This window comes from Mastomys coucha, unplaced genomic scaffold (assembly GCF_008632895.1).
Source record: "Mastomys coucha isolate ucsf_1 unplaced genomic scaffold, UCSF_Mcou_1 pScaffold21, whole genome shotgun sequence".
Taxonomy (NCBI): Eukaryota; Metazoa; Chordata; class Mammalia; order Rodentia; family Muridae; genus Mastomys; species Mastomys coucha.
Genome location: NW_022196904.1, coordinates 134,970,925 through 134,987,569, shown reverse-complemented (window position 1 = coordinate 134,987,569; position 16,645 = coordinate 134,970,925). Strand labels below are relative to the sequence as shown.

General features: G+C 49.6%; 1 protein-coding gene across 1 annotated transcript in view; it reads left to right on the top strand.

Annotated features, from left to right (window-relative positions):
• Positions 1-16,645, top strand: part of Lrp5 (LDL receptor related protein 5) — a 105,703-nt gene that overhangs the window by 85,208 nt on the left and 3,850 nt on the right. The window contains exons 16-21 of the mRNA XM_031389102.1: positions 1,052-1,261; positions 5,558-5,683; positions 6,799-7,035; positions 9,755-9,865; positions 11,716-11,952; positions 12,589-12,728. Coding sequence (XP_031244962.1) covers positions 1,052-1,261; positions 5,558-5,683; positions 6,799-7,035; positions 9,755-9,865; positions 11,716-11,952; positions 12,589-12,728 — 1,061 coding nt within the window. The remainder of the gene's footprint in view (positions 1-1,051; positions 1,262-5,557; positions 5,684-6,798; positions 7,036-9,754; positions 9,866-11,715; positions 11,953-12,588; positions 12,729-16,645) is intronic.

Genomic DNA, 16,645 nt, shown 5'->3' with positions numbered 1-16,645 from the left:
CCTGCAATCCCAGCCAAGGACTGTGGCACATGCCTGCAATCCCAGCCAAGGACTGTGGCACATGCCTGGAATCCCAGTGGTAGGAAGGCAGAGTCAGGAGGATCCCTGAGGCTTTCTGGCCAGCCAGTCTAGTCTGTGAGCTCCGGGTTCAATAAGAGATCCTGTCTCAAAACATTAAGGTGGAGAGCCAGCCATATGACTCTGTGGGTAAAGGCTCTTGCCACCAAGTCTGAAGACAGGAGTTTGATCCCTAGGACCCATGTGGTAGAAGATGAGAACTGATTCCTCTAGCAAGTTGTCCTCTGCAGGTGTGCTGTGGCAAAAACTAGCCTGGCAGTGATGGCACATGCCTTTAATCCCAGCATTTGGGAGGCAGAGGCCAATCTGGTCTACAGAGTGAGTTCCAGGACAGCCAGGGGTATGCAGAGAAACCCTGTCTCAAAAAATCAAAAAAATCAAAAAAAGAAAAAAAAAAAAAAAAACAGAAACAAAAACAAAAAAACCTAAGGGGCTGGAGAGATGGCTCAGTGGTTAAGAGCACTGGCTCCTCTCACAGAGGACCTCAGTTTAGTTCCCAGCACCCACATGGCAGCTCACAGCCATCTGTAACTCTACTTCCAGGCGATCCAGTCCCTTTCTCTGGGTTCCTTAGGTACTGTAGGCATATGGTATAGAAACATACATGTGAACAAAATACCCAATCACATAAATGTGTATGCAGACATATGTAAATAATACATCCACATAAATACTGGACAGGTGCGTGCGCGTGCACACACACACACACACAATACATATGTGATGGGTCATGAGAGAAAGCTTACAGAGGCTAGTGATCATGGTGCATAGTTAGATGGTATGATCCTGACCCCTAGACCAGCCCTAGTGTGAGCAGCCAGCTTTTATGGCATCTGCTCCAGCTCCCAGCCCTGGAGAGTGTAGAAATACCCCAGCCTCTAATGTTTCCTTCTTTAAATTTCCATTCTCCTGAACACGTTCGGTCTGGCTCATCCCTTGTCTGCCGCTCATGGAGCCTTTATGCTAACCACAGGGGCCAACCGCCTGACCCTGGAAGATGCCAATATCGTGCAGCCAGTAGGTCTGACGGTGTTGGGCAGGCACCTCTACTGGATCGACCGCCAGCAGCAGATGATCGAGCGTGTGGAGAAGACCACTGGGGACAAGCGGACAAGGGTTCAGGGCCGTGTCACCCACCTGACGGGCATCCATGCTGTGGAGGAAGTCAGCCTGGAGGAGTTCTGTATGTGAGAGGGATGGCGTTTGTGATGGGGTCTCCTAGGGCAAGGTGATTCAGCCCTGCTGACATCAGATGGGCTGCTGGTGCAAGAGCCATGTGCTCGAGGAGCTCATGGGCTCAGCACCGAAGGCCAGTGCATGTCCAGATACCTCCCTCTGCGATCAATTCATTTGCTTATAGACCGAAGTACCCAAACCTGCTTTTAAAAAAGTTCTGTCTGGCCGGGCGGTGGTGGCACACACCTTTAATCCCACTTGGGAGGCAGAGGCAGGCGGATTTCTGAGTTCGAGGCCAGTCTGGTCTACAGAGTGAGTTCCAGGACAGCCAAGGCTACACAGAGAAACCCTGTCTCGAAAAAACCAAAAAAAAAAAAAAAAAGTTCTGTCTTCTACCTACCTACCTACCCACCCTTCTTCTACCAATTTCATTCCATCTGACTGTCCGTCTATCCATCTATGTCATTTGCCTATATTTATCATCTATCTATCTGTTTACTTTTGATACATAGTCTTTCAGGTAGCCCAGGCTAGCCTGGAATTCTTGACAGTCCTCATGAGTGCTGGAATTCTCCTAGCTGTGGGGGGAGGTGGGGTGCACATCATGGCAATGATTGTATGATGAAGGCGGCTACGTGCTTTACTGCTAGGAACCCAAGCACAGAGGAGAGAGGTGGGGTCCGGGTGTCTCCTGTGAAGACACCCCATACCCCCCAGCATCCAAAATCTCTCCACTAGGCTCCAGCTGTTTTGTTTTTGCAGCCCTCAGAGTGAATCCAGGTCTCTCATGCACGCTGGATAAATACTCTACCCTTGAGCTACACCTCCAGCGAGGTCCCACTCCTTAAAGGCTCTGCTGCCTCTCAGTAGTGCTTCAGTGGCAAAAGTATATGTCTCCTGGGAAGTACAAGTCTTTGCGTTTCCATTAAAAAAGAAAAAGGGACCTTCTATCCGCTCTCCTAGGTGCAAAGCCTTTGGGGAACATGTATCCCAATGAGCAGCCTTTCTTGTCAGCTGCTCAGATGGCCTAGGAGCATTATCTGCCTTTTCAAGGTTCAGAACTGTGGCTGCCCCTCCATGCTGCCAGTCCTCCCCTCCCGCCAGGCCCTTGGTGCTCAGTGGGTACCTGGAGCCCACTTTTCCTTCCACTCCCTTTGCTGGAGTCCCTGCTGCTATCTGCCAATTCTGCCTGAACCAGGGCTCAGGTTATACCCTGGCTCTCCTTTTGCTGGGACTACGGTGGAACCACACAATAAAGTTGAAAAAGAAATCTTATTTTTATTTCTATCACACATGTATATTGTGGTTGTATGTAGGAATGGAAGCATGTATGTCGTGGAGCGTGTGGAGGTCAGAGAGCAACTCTGGAGTTGGTTCTTTCCTTATCCCTCCTTTGTGTGTCCTGGATACTTTTCCTGTTGCTATGATAAACATCATGATCAACATCAAGTGGTAGAGGACAGGGTGTACTTGGCTGACAGGTCACTGTCCATCACTGAAGGAAGCCAGGGCAGGGACTCCAGGTAGGAAGTAATCAGGAGGCAGGAACTGGAGCAGAGGCCGTGGAGGAGCACTGCTTACTGTCTTTCTTCCTGGCTTACTTGACCCGATTTCTTATACAGTACCTAGGTGTACTGCCAGGATAAACCCTCCCACTTCAACCATTGATCAAGAAAATGCTAAGAGACATGGCCATGGGCCAATCTGATAGAGGCAGTTGAGGCTCCTTCCCTCTTCAAGTGGGTCTAGTTTTTGTCAAGGTGAGGAAAAGCTAGCCAGCACAGTGGGTTCCAAGGGCTGAATTCAGGTCACCAAGCTTGTATGGCCAGCTCTTTCACCTTCTGAGCATCTCCCTGGCCCTGTCATGAGGTTTTAAGTAAGTTTCTGATTTTGTGTTGGGTGACTATGCTAACCCAGGCTGCACGCTTGTCATAGCAGCATGTCTCATGTGCTAGGAATTCTGTGAGACGAGGAAAGTGGCTTATTGACCGTGCTCATATGCCTGCCTCATGCAGCTGGGGTTCGAGGCCAGAGCCTTTGACTTGGCCATGTGTCTTTTCTGTCACTCGACATACAGTGGGAATCTGTAACCAGTGTCTGTAGAATAACATGGAATACAGGTGCTTCGGGGAGTGGGGAGGTTGGGCAATCTGCTTGAAGCTGGGTTGAGCTCTGAAGCAGTGAATTAGCCACCTGGTGTGGCTTCTGTCCTCTTGAGTCATTGGGGTTCTGCAGAAGTGAGCTCTCTCAATAAGCTGCGTTTGCATAATCTGCAAGTGTCAGGTAGAACATCTGAGTTCTAGCCAGGCATGGTGGTGCATACTTGTAATCCCAGCACTCAGGATGCTGGGGCAGGAGGATTGTAGCCAGTTTGAGGTCAGCCTCCTTTAGATAAAGAGTTCCAGGCTAGCCCCGGCTACACAGTGAGACCCTGTTTTAGTAAACAGGGCAAACAGGGTCTCTCTATTCTCCTGGCTTCTTGCAGAGTCACAGGCTTTCAGAATGGTCATGGTGTAGTTGTAATGGTAACCGCTCTTGCCTGATTATTTTTACAGTAGGCCAGGCACTAGCCATAGCTCCTTGTAGGGGACAGAAGAACCAAGTAGCCTTTATCAAGCCAGGCTGAGGACTGAGGGTGTCCTGTGGATACTTAATGCAAAACGTCCCAGGTGACCTTGTTTGGGGTACGGGCAGATAGGCTCTCCTCCATGGCTGTGGAGTACCCAGCATGCTTTCTTATGAGATTTTATGGCCAAACTTATGTCTGAGCACCCTATATCCCACAGCAAAGTGTTTTTGTATACAGTTGCGCCTGTCCATATACGTGCCATCTATAGCTGTTTGTACTTTGTGACTAAGGTAATGGGGTAACTGCAGGAGACAGGCTGCCTGGTGAAGTGGAAATTAACCTTGCTATGTGGTAACAAGACAGAACAGACTTGCTGACCTCTGCTGTAAACTGTGACCACCTAGGTTTTTAAACTGCATAGCCCTGGCCTGGCATCTTGAGGCACACAACTGCAGTGGCACGTACATGGCCACAGGATGCTGAGACAGGAGGATCTAGAAGTAGATCTCAGCCTGGAATATGTACTAAGACCTGTTTAAGAGAAGAGGGAGATTAGAGGGATGGCTTAGTAGGTTAGACCACTTGCTGTGCAAGCATGAGGTTCTGAGTTCAAATTCCTAGCACCCACATTAAAAACCTTGGTGTAATCTGTAACCTCAGCTCTCTTGGGGTGTGGACAAGAGAATTGTTGGGGCCAGGCTAGCTCCAGGTTCAGTGAGTGATGATGTTTCAAGGAAACAAGGCAGGGAATGATGTCCATCTGTGTGTGTGCACAGTTGTGTACATTCCCTTACATGTTCACACACACACACACTCACACGTGTACACATGAAACCAACAGAGACCTGAGCTAGGGCTGGGGGTATAGCTCAGTTGGTAAAGGCTTGCTCAGCATACACAAAGCTCTGGATTCTGTCCCAGCACTCTCCTCCTGCCCCTCTTTTGTCTTGTAAGTGCACTTGTCATTGGGTATAGACACGCAGATCCTCTGCAATGACCTCACCATGAGATTCCTTACCTGTTACATCTGCAAATGCCCTGCTTTCAGTTAACGTTTATGCTCATGGGTCATAGGGTCAGGACATGGACACATCCACAGTAAGAGCAGAGAAAGCAGCAGACAGACGGTGTCAAGCCATGGCTGGAAGGGTGGGGATGTGGGGGTCTAGGGAGACAGGCTGGGTGTTCCAGATTCTGTGCTCTCTTTTTAAATATTTTATTCTTTGAGAATTTCATACAATGTATTTTGATCCTACTCATTCCTACTCTTCTCTCTAACGCTTTCCTACTGTGTTTTAATTTTAATTTTTTTAATAACCCATCAACTCCAATTTGTGATGCCTATATCATATACTTCCAGATGTGGGACGGTCCACTGGAGTGTGGTTGGCCTACCTACCAGAAGCCACACCCTTACAGCAGTCTGACTTCTCCCCAGCCCCACAGGGGCTGTCAACTGTCCAGAGCTCCCTGGCTAGGGGTATTCTCTTCTGAGCACCTTCCCTCTTCATGCTGGAATGGTGACTGGGTTGATCTCGTGCTGTGGCAAGACTGCTGTGTGCTCATAGTACAGCACTGCTGCCAGACTCGGTTTTTATGTCAGGTTCCATGTTGGTATTGATCAATTGGGCTGGGAGTTGGGATCAAATGAGATGGTCTTCTGTAGGAGTCTGGCCTTTGCTCTGAGGAGGAAGGTAGAGATTGACCCAATTCCATCTTGCTGTGTCCCTACAGCAGCCCATCCATGTGCCCGAGACAATGGCGGCTGCTCCCACATCTGCATTGCCAAGGGTGATGGAACGCCTCGTTGCTCCTGCCCAGTCCACCTCGTGCTCCTGCAGAATCTGCTGACTTGTGGTGGTGAGTGAGACCTTGGGGCTTTGAGTTGGGAGCCATATCACTGCTTTGCATGCGTTAAAACTACAGTCCCAATGGCGTCTAACCTCCCAAGCATGCCATTTCTTTACTTAGGGCCTTTTTCTCTCTCTTTAACACTTGTCTGGTCACAGGATGAAGGGCTCTTAGATGGAAGCCCTGTGGCATAACAAGTGGCCAGCAGAGAGGCAGGCATGCCAGGGCCTAAAGTGTTTCAGTGCTCTCAGTACAGCCCCCTACCCCCTCTGTGTGGCCTGCCCTAGCCACACACCTGTCCCTTCCCCACAGGCCTGACACTCATACAATGGCATCTGGGTATAGAGCGGAGGAGATGGAGGCTTTGAGAAGCCAAGAAATGTCTCAGGTTTTTCATCCTGTATATAGTCGATGTCATGATTGCTACTTAATCCAAAGTTCACAGTCAGTCCGTGCTCCTTACCTAAGAAGAGAGACATGTTGGGGTCTCAGTGGGTAAGAACACTTAACTCTGCCAGCATGAAGACCTGAATTCAAACCTCCAGCAGCCACATCAAAGACAGGCGTGACTTTTGGAGCACCTGTAACCCCAGTGCTATGGGGAGAAGGGCCTAGACAGGGCATCACCCGAGGCTTGTTGGCTGTCAGCAAGGTCCAGGTTCATTGAGAGACCTTTCTCAAAGCAGGTGGAAAGTGATGGAGAAAGATGTTCTCCATGTGTGCATAGGTGTATGCACCCGCACATACATGTGCATATACAACACACACACACACAAGAAGGTGAGAGAGATGTGAAGGATGAAGCTCAATTGGCAGAGTTCATGCACAGGCCTGGGTTCAGTTCTTCACGCTGTGTTAACCAGGTATGGTGGTACACACATGTAATCCCAGTACTAAGGAGGTGGAGGCAGGAGGATCAGAAACTCAAGGTCATCCTTGACTGTACGGCAAGTTTGAAGGCAACTTGTTCGTCCCTGCCTTCATCTGTGCTGGGGCTGAGGGTGTCACATGAGCAGTGCCCAGGGCACTACTAACACAAAGTCAGTGCACTGAAGCCCAGCCTTGCCTTTGCATGGCTCACTGGGTAGAGCCTGCATGAACTGTGGTCTCCTTCCCTCCCCTAGAGCCTCCCACCTGCTCCCCCGATCAGTTTGCATGTACCACTGGTGAGATCGACTGCATTCCCGGAGCCTGGCGCTGTGATGGCTTCCCTGAGTGTGCCGACCAGAGCGATGAGGAAGGCTGCCCAGTATGCTCCGCCTCTCAGTTCCCCTGTGCTCGAGGCCAATGCGTGGACCTGCGCTTACGCTGCGATGGTGAGGCCGACTGCCAGGATCGCTCTGATGAAGCTAACTGTGATGGTGAGGCCCTGCCCTGCCTACACTGGCTGCCATCTCCCACCCAGGTCCCATTAAAGCCATTTGTCCTTCCTTCCTATACACCGAACACAGGGCTCCATTTTGCCTTCCACAACAAGTAGAGGTGCTAGAAAACAGCTAGATTGGCAGGTCCTGTTGGTGGGAACAAATGAAGTGAGTTTTAGGCACAGCCTAAAGAAATGCTCCTGCAGTTGACATAAAGACAGGCTGAGAGTCTTGGTCATATTTCCACATTTGGTAGTGACTTCTGCAGAAATGTAAGGTAAGTCCAGTCATCAGCTAGTTGCTTCTAGGGCTCATGTCTGGTATAGTGACATCTTCAAAGAAAGTGCTGCACTGCATTGTGCCATATGTGGGATAATGCTGGCCACCTGGGACCACTCTAACCAGCAAGGTCTGCATTTAGATACAACTATATACTTTTTTTTTTTTTTTGCTTTTGAGATAGGACCTTATGTAGCCTGGGCTAACCTTGAGTTTGCTATGTATCTAAGGATAGCCTTGAACTTCTGATTTTTTTTTTTACCTCCTGCATGCTAGGATTATAGGCATACACTACCAGTGTGATGTGTTGTGGATCAAACCCAAGGCTTCCTAAATGCTATGTAAGCACTCTGTTAACCTAGCTACATTCTTAGCCTCTTTTCTTTCCTCCCTCCCTCTCCTTCTTCCTCTTCTTCTCCCTCTTCCTCCCCTTCCCCTTCTCCATCCCCTCCCCCTTTCTGTTTGTTTTTTTTTTTCTTCCCTGAGACAAGGGTTTCTCCATTCAGGCTGTCCTGAAACTATAGACCAGGCTACCTTAAACTCACAGAATTTTGTCTGTCTCTGCCTCCTGAGTGCTGAGATTAATGGTGTGTACCATCACAACCTGGCCCTCAGCCTTATCTTGAGATCGTGTGTGTGTGTGTGTGTGTGTGTGTGTGTGTGTGTGTGTGTGTGTGCGTGCGCACATACATGTGCACTCATACTCACAGGCATCTTTACCCACTAAGCCAGTTTTCAACCTTCCTATGATGTGACCCTTTAATACAGTTCCTCATGTTGTGGTGACTCCAAACCATAAAATTATTTTGTTGGTTCATAATTGTAATTTTGTTGCTATTATGAATCATAATATAAATATCTGATTTGCAAGATACCCTGTACGTGATCCTGCCAGAGGGTCTTTTGACCCCCCCTCCCCCCAAGAGGTTGTGAGACCCATAGTTTGAGAACTGCTGCATTAAGCCATCTCACTGGCCAGCCTTTAATTACATTTTTTTTAAATTTCAATTTTATATGTATAGGTGTTTTGCCTGAATGTATATATTTGTACCACGTGTACCACGTGCATGCCTGGTGCTGGCAGAGGCCAGGAGAGGGTGTTCGATTGCCTGGAGCTGGAGTTACAGATGCCTGTAAGCTGCCATGTGGGTGCTGGTAACTGAACCCAGGTCCTCTGGAAGAGCAACCCTTTTCTCCTAACTGCTGACATGTCTCCAGCCCTCACTGACCCTCCTGTAGATCTTTCCAAAGATCTACATCTCGTAGCACTTGCTGTGTATGCCCCTCTGATACATGACTCGCACTGAACTTTGTCGCTTGCCACATGTTTACAGCCCCGTAGACCCAGATCTGGCACTGAGCTGCTCCTGTGGCATTCTTACTGTCTCTGCCCAAAGCTAATGGGTTCTGTTCTCCATGATTCAGATGCTGCCTGCCACTCTCTTGCATCCTCATTCAGCATGACCTGATGTTCTGTAGGGGACACGGTCTGGAGCGACCTTGGCAGGTTTCTCTGTGCAGCCATGGCGATTGCTTTGTAGCTCTTCAGTGCTCTGGGAGATCTGGTGGAAGCCATGGTAACAGCACATGTGCCAGTGTCTATAATGTTGCTGCCTGTGTCTGTAAATAAAGGTACATTGGCTCTGCCAGGCCCACATGTTGTTCCACTACATGTGGGCCACTCTCAGGCTAGACAGGAGAGCTGGGTGGTTGGTTACAGAGCAGGCAATGTCTGCTTCTGGTTTCAGAGTGTCATGTGGTCAATTTCAAATCCCTCCCTCATCCCACTCACCTGCCCACTCTCCTCACCGCCAACAGCAGGTGCTGGCCCCCCCACCTCCAGGAAGGACAGAGCGCCCTTATCTCCTATTCCCAGGTCAGCACCTGGGGTATGTGAGGAGAGGGTCCAGATAGATGGTTGTGAGAAGATGCTAAGCCCACAGGTGCTTTCTCAGTGTGCTGCGGTCTGCAGGTTTGCTTGCCCACTCTCTCCCAGATGTTAGCAGCCTTGGTCTCTACACGTGCAACCTCTACTTTCATGGAGTTCTGGGCTCCACTGACCCAACCCCGCCTGCACCGAGGAAATGGCATTCTTGCCGACTCCACCTTCTCGGAAATCCTGCTTGATCCTGGAGCTGAGGCTGTTGCTTCTTGCTCCGTGCAGTCTCTGACTCAGGCTGTGTGCCTCCAGGGCACAGGCTAGGTGTCAAGGTCTCTTGCTTACTGTCCTGGTCAGGTCTCTGTGCCCTTTGGCATTGAACAGGCCTAGGAACAGGGGTCATGTTCGAGGTGACTGGATTTCCCATGGTCTTTTCTAGCTGGGTCTTAGAAAGTATTCCTGCTGTTGGGTCTGCATTGGAATCAGACCTTTGTGGTTGGAGCCAGGCAAGGCTGCTGCCCTATGGCTTTTTTGAGCACCGCCCTTTTCTCCCCACAGCTGTCTGTCTGCCCAATCAGTTCCGATGCACCAGCGGCCAGTGTGTCCTCATCAAGCAGCAGTGCGACTCCTTCCCCGACTGTGCTGATGGGTCTGATGAGCTCATGTGTGGTGAGTGGTTTCAGGCAGTCCCTTGGTGAGGCGGGGTCTGATGTGGAGGTTGGTTGGGGCTGTGGGGCATGAGGCACCTGGGAGGCCTCATTTAGTGAGTGTCCTACTTTATTTTTTCTGTTGCTGGGATGAAATGCCCTGATACAAGCAACTTGGTGAGAAGGGGTTTATTTGGGTTCAGTTCTAGGTTACAGTCCATCATTGTGGGGAGGTTCAGGCAGGAACTTGAAGCTGCTGATCACATCCATAGTCAGGAAGAGGGATGGAGGGAGGAATGGATGCATACATACCTACTCATCAATTCACTTTCTCTTCTCTTATACAGTTTAGGGCCAAAACTCAGGTTCCTATGTACCCACAGGCCAACCTGACTTAGACTATCTTCCCAAGTGATTCTAAATTGTGTCAACTTGATGACACAAACCATCAGAGAGGGGCTGGAGAGATGGCTCAGCAGTTAAGAGCACTGGCTGCTCTTCCAGAGGTCCTGAGTTCACTTCCTGGCAACCACATGGTAGCTCACAACCATCTGTAACGGGATCTGATGCCCTTTTCTGGTGTGTCTGAAGACAGCTACATTATACTCACATACATAAAATAACTAAATATTTAAAAAAAAAAATCTATCAGAGAGAGGCAACAGCTAGAAAGTGGAGGCTGAGCTGTGGAGTCTCTCCTAATGGGATGGAGTGCTGGCTAGGCCAGAAGTACAGAGGCTGGCCCGCTTTGGAGTCTGCTTCACCATGAGCCATTGGCCTCAGATCTGAGTAGCAGCCACATTTTTGCCAACTGGGATCTTACTTGGTGCAGTGTGCTCCACAACAGGAGACCTGAGATTGCATGTGGTACAAGAAAAATGAAGTGTATACATTTTACACACATGTGCACTTATACGTATGCCATACATATCCCTTGGATAACATTGACTGATACCCAAGAATGTGAGTGTTACTGCTGGATAATGGGTCATTAGGGCAGTCAGGGAAGGCTTGCTAGAGCTGTCGATAGAGACAGGAAGGAACTGGAATTCAGAGAGATGTAATGCTTTGTGGCTACTCTGTCCACTGCATGGGGACCAGGGCTTAGACCTCTGCTTCTGGAGAGGAGGGTATGTGGGACAGGACAGTTTCCCCCATGGACTCAGACACCATCACAGGTTAGACACTTTGGTCACCGACTCGTAAGTAGCCTGGCTAAGGTGGCAGAGTTGGGGTTGCTGATGTCCCCTGTCTTCTGCTAGGCATGGGCCTCATCTGGTGAGTCAGCACATGGACTTCCATAGGCCTGGTATATTTGGTGACACTTCCCATACTCAGGCCCTGTCCTCTGAGGCGGAAGGGATGGAGTTGATGTCTATGGGACTGTTGGTTCCCAAAGTGAACACACATTTGCCAGCTGAATTAGGGATGTGTCCTTCTTGTTCTGGTGTTCTTGCTGTTGGGATGATACAAGGGCTCTGCCCCCAATAGACCCTTGTAGACTGGCACCCAGCTGCTCACACCCAGTTCCAGACCACCCATCCCAGCTCTCTTTCACCATGATACAGGCTAACTAGGGAATACTTGCTGCCAACCTCCACCCAGTACACTGTTGGGCAGTGCCATGTGAACATGGTTCAGGGCCACTGGAATGGAGGCAGGGTTGGCCAGGCACAGAAGATGGGTGAGCCCCTGGCAGGTCCAGGAACAGCGGCAATGGTCCCAAATGAGCCATATTCCATGTCCCCAGCTCATTTGCTCCTTCCTGCAGCTGCTGGGGTTTGAGCAAAGGTCTTCTAGGGGTCACAGCATGTTTTCTGTGGCAAGCCCTCACCTTGGGATTAATGTGAGCAATCTATCCCTACCCAACAGAAATCAACAAGCCACCCTCTGACGACATCCCAGCCCACAGCAGCGCCATTGGGCCCGTCATTGGCATCATCCTCTCCCTCTTCGTCATGGGTGGGGTCTACTTTGTGTGCCAGCGTGTGATGTGCCAGCGCTACACAGGGGCCAGTGGGCCCTTTCCCCACGAGTATGTCGGTGGAGCCCCTCACGTGCCTCTCAACTTCATAGCCCCAGGTGGCTCACAGCATGGTCCCTTCCCAGGTGAGGAGCCTGAAGCATTCACTCTGTGATGGAGGTAGTTTGGTTGAGTTGTCTGGGAAGAACCTGGAAGGTCACCTGCAAAAATACCATTCATATTTGCAAGTTCCCAGGGGTGACACTTTTTGCTTGAACCCTGTCCATAGCATGGTGTGGCCATATCCGTGCCTTGTGAGGGTGAAAGCACCTGTTTCCTCTGGGGCCACCATGGAGACTGCCCAAACCTCTCCAGCTTTGGCCTCCTTTCCTGGCCTATTCTGTCACTAAGCCTCATTAGGTCTGCCATGTCCAGAGGTTGATGTGACCTGATTCTTTGTAGGGGTAGAGGACAGGACTTGTCAGGGCGCTGCCACAGCACTGCTATCTCAGGATTCTTGGGATGCCTGGGCTCTGTTTGTGTGGTATGTTCTCCATTCAGCCCAACACAGCTCCCTTCTCCAGCCTTTCTAGCAATCACTCTGAGTCTGAATGCTTTATAGAGACTTGAATGGCTTGCCCCAGTATAGCCAGAAACCCGGACCTGCAGGAGGTAGAGACAGTGTCGGTTGGGACACAGCTTCCCGAGTAGGAAGCATTTCATGGGCATCAGGACCCAGGGTGGGAGTTTGCTCATTCTGACCTGCCTTGCTCTTTCCACAGGCATCCCGTGCAGCAAGTCCATGATGAGTTCCATGAGCCTGGTGGGAGGGCGGGGCAGCGTGCCCCTCTATGACCGGAATCATGTCACTGGGGCCTCATCTAGCAGCTCGTCCAGCACAAAGGCCACACTATATCCACCAGTGAGTGAGGCGAGCAGGGAAATGCTTGGCGGTGGGAGACTTTCCCCTTAGTGCTGGCTCCAGGGACTTCCAGAGCTAGCGATTCTTCCAGCACCCCAGAGAAGGGTGCTGAGTGATGCCCCCCGCTTCTCACTGAAGGGTGCTGAGTGATGCCGCCCTGCTTCTCACTGAAGGGTGCTGAGTGATGCTCCCCTGCTTCTCACTGGTGCTGTTGTTTTCTGTGTAGGAGAGGGTGACCTGTGGCTATCAAAATGGTCTACAAAACACAGATACAGAAGGGGATGTGGCTCAGTTCTTCGGGTGCATGTCCAAAGGTCTACCATGTTCCATCCCACAGACAGGAGAGTGGGTATAGAGATGGAGGTAGAAGGATGTGGAATCTAAGGTCATCTTGTTTACACAAGGAGTTCGAGGACAGCCTGAGATACATGTCTTTCTTTCTCAAAACCCAAAATAACAACCTGGTGTCAGGGTGCACACTTTTGATTTTAGTCCTCGAAAGGCAGAGGCAGGAGGATTTCTATGAGTTCAAGGCTAGCATGAATTACATAACAAGTTCTAGGACAGCTAAGGCTACATAGCAAGACATTGTTTAAAACAAACAAAACAAAAGAAAAATCAAAGACAAAGCTCAGAGAATAAAGGAAGTACAGAAGCAGAACTGTCACCTCTAATCCCGGTTATTCCTGGGACTTTCTGGCATCCAGGACTAGCCGTACACTTTGGTCTTTGATGCCTTGCCGGGCCTGTCTAGCCCAGGTGAACTTACCCACACTGTTCCTACCAGGAATATCTGTGACCCCCATCATGACCTTGATCTCTTGAAAACTGACAGTCATCCCCCAAAGGGAGACAATCAGGCAGCATGGGGCTTATTCCTAAATATTCTCTGGAGCTTTCAAATTTGAGTTAGGGTGAGGGACTGGCTCTTCCCAGCCACACTGCAGGGAAAGCATTGCAGAGACCATCCAGCCCTCTCCCGTGAGGAGATGCCCTTCCTGAGGCAAGCTGAGGAGGAGCCTCATTTCCAGGAGTGCTGCCCAGAGTGGCTTGTTGCACATAGTGATTCTGTATGTAATATTTCTCCCATCCCCATGAGGACACATGCTGGCTTTTTCTTGTGCGCACAGACCTGTGGTCATGTCATTTATCTATTAGACACAGGAAGAAGTCTGTGAATAAGCCTGAATAATCATAACAATATCCTGCAGTAGGTTATATGAATGTAACAATCAAGAGCCGGGCAGTGGTGGCGCACACCTTTAATCTCAGTACTTGGGAGGCAGAGACAGGCCGATTTCTGAGTTCGAGGCCAGCCTGGTCTACACAGTGAGTTCCAGGACAGCCAGGGTTATACAGAGAAATCCTGTCTCGACAAACCAAAAAAATCAACATAGGGCTAAAGGGATGGTTTAGCAGGAACAAGGTGCTTGCCAACACACCTGCCAACCTGAGTTCAGTTCCTGGGACCCACATGGCAGAAGGAGAAAACCAATTCTCTCAGGCTGCCTTCTGACCTCCCTATATACTGTGCGCATGTGCGCCGGCCTCCAACAAATAAATTGATGTAATAATTTTTAGAGTCAAGACAGATATTAGTATTTTTAGGCCTGGGTTGACTATGATAACATACCCTAGAGGGCAAAGCCACCGTGGGGGCTACAATAATGGGTGTCCTTGGAGACCTTGGTGCTGGCTGCATGCTCTGTAAGAACTTCGCCTAGCCCAGGTCTTGCGGCTTACACAAAGGCAAGGACAGCCCCTTGAGCGTCTTCCTAGGGAGCCCCACATTGCCAAGGGTTCCTCTTCCCCTTGGGGTGTCCCTTGGGGTATTTGTGTGCTGTCATTTCCTTATCTTGCCTCCTCTCATCCTGAGTGGACGGGGCTGAGGCTGGTGTTATCTGTGGTGACAGGACAGGAGCCAAGTCTTCTGAAAGTTCCAGAGATATCTGGAGTTTAGAACACCCAATGTTTTGGTAGTCTCATAGCTATCTTGGCTGGCAGAGACGGCACAGAACTACCTCATGGGAGTTAAAGCCCTGCACTCAGTGGGCTGACCACAGTCACAGGTCTACAGACCTGCACATGGAAGTGGGGTCCCCAGGAAACCACAGAGCCAGCTCCTCAGAAGTAGCTACTGTAACATGTTCACGGTGCAGTATTCAGAGAGCATGGAATAAGGATGCTAAGTCATGTGGGACCCCAGGAGGTCTACTCTGTGAGTTCTCTGGGCATTGTTACTGTGTTTTGAGACAAGATCTGCTCTACCATGGCCTTGAACTTGAACTCATCTTTCTGCCACAGCCTCCCTAGTACCTGAGATCACAGATGTGCTCTTGTTCCAGGAGGCTCTTTCTGTAAGCTTGGAGTTGTAATTTATGTGTTCGTAAGGTACAAACTTAATTTTCTCTAAGAAGGAAGTGGCTTTTTTTTTTTTAACCTCAGTTTTAGGTCATTGTGAATTTACATTCAACCACAAGGGATAATCCCTCCCACCCCAGTTCCTCACAGGGTAAGAAGCTGAGTAAATGCAGTCTAGTATCATAAGCAGGAGGACATAGACATGATCCTTCAAATGTGGATTTTACCAGTTTACACATGTGCAGGTTGGGGCTGTAGCTCAGTGGTAGAGTGCTTGCCTCTCATGACTCTGGCTCCAGATTCAGCCCCTAGTACCACACATACAGAGAATAGCATATTGAGGCTTGTTGCCAGCTTAGCTAAACGTTGTGGCTCATGCTCTAATCCAAGCACTCGAGTGGCTGAATCTGAGGATTGCCATTTGTATGAGGCCAGCCTGGGATAAATGGTTAGAGCCTGTCTCAAAAATAAAATTTATCTAACCTGTGTGCACTTTATTACAGTATTTGGGAGGCAAAGACAATTGGATATCTGTGAGTTCAGTGCCAGTCTGGTCTACATAATGATTTCCAAGCTTGCCTACTTTACACAGTGAGCTTGTGGTCAGCTTGGTTTACATAGTGAATTCTGGGTCAAGCCAGAGCTACATGGTGAGACACTGCCTCAAACAAATAAACAAATATACAGATAAGTAAATAGGATCAAGTGAAGTAAAACAATTGCTCCTGAAAAGTCTGCTCTGAGCCTGGCATTTGATGGTAGCAATGTTTATCCAACTGCTCTGTGGCTTGTACTCAGTGTGCTCGGACATTCCACATTAGCGCATCCCTGGGAAGAGTGTGCATGATGACCCCAGCCTGGCTTATTTCTCAGTGGGTGTAGATGAGATGCCTGTTTCTTCCTTGTCACAGGTTGGGTCACTGGGAGCTGTCTCAATCTTAGAACCTCAATCTTGGTACCTATTTGGGTGCCTTGGCTTGCCATTTTGACCTCTTTTGCTACAGGGGACAGTTCTCCTTCCTGCCAGCAGAGGGCCACACTTGCAAGACTGTTGCTGTCAAAACACAACTAGTCTAGTGCAGGATTAAAAATGACATGAGGGCCGGGCGGTGGTGGCGCACGCCTTTAGTCCTAGCACTTGGGAGGCAGAGGCGGGCGGATTTCTGAGTTCGAGGCCAGCCTGGTCTACAAAGTGAGTTCCAGGACAGCCAGAGCTACACAGAGAAACCCTGTCTCGAAAAACCAAAAAAAAAAAAAAAATAACATGAGGAAATACCTGATACAAACAATTTAAAGCAGGGGGTGGGGAGTGTGGTTTATTTTGGCTTATGGGTTCAGGGATTCAAAGGTTTCAGCCCAGAGTTTCTTGGACCAAACATCATGGTGGTAGGAGAGAGGGACAGAACCGCTTCATGAGTTAGGACGCAAGAGAAAGAAAGGGGCACAGAAAGGAGCTGGGGCTAGGTCTTCCTCGGGGACCTACTTCTTCCGAGTAGGCTCTGTTTCCTCTTTTTGCTACTTCAAATGCCTTTAGACCATGTTTCATCTACCATCGA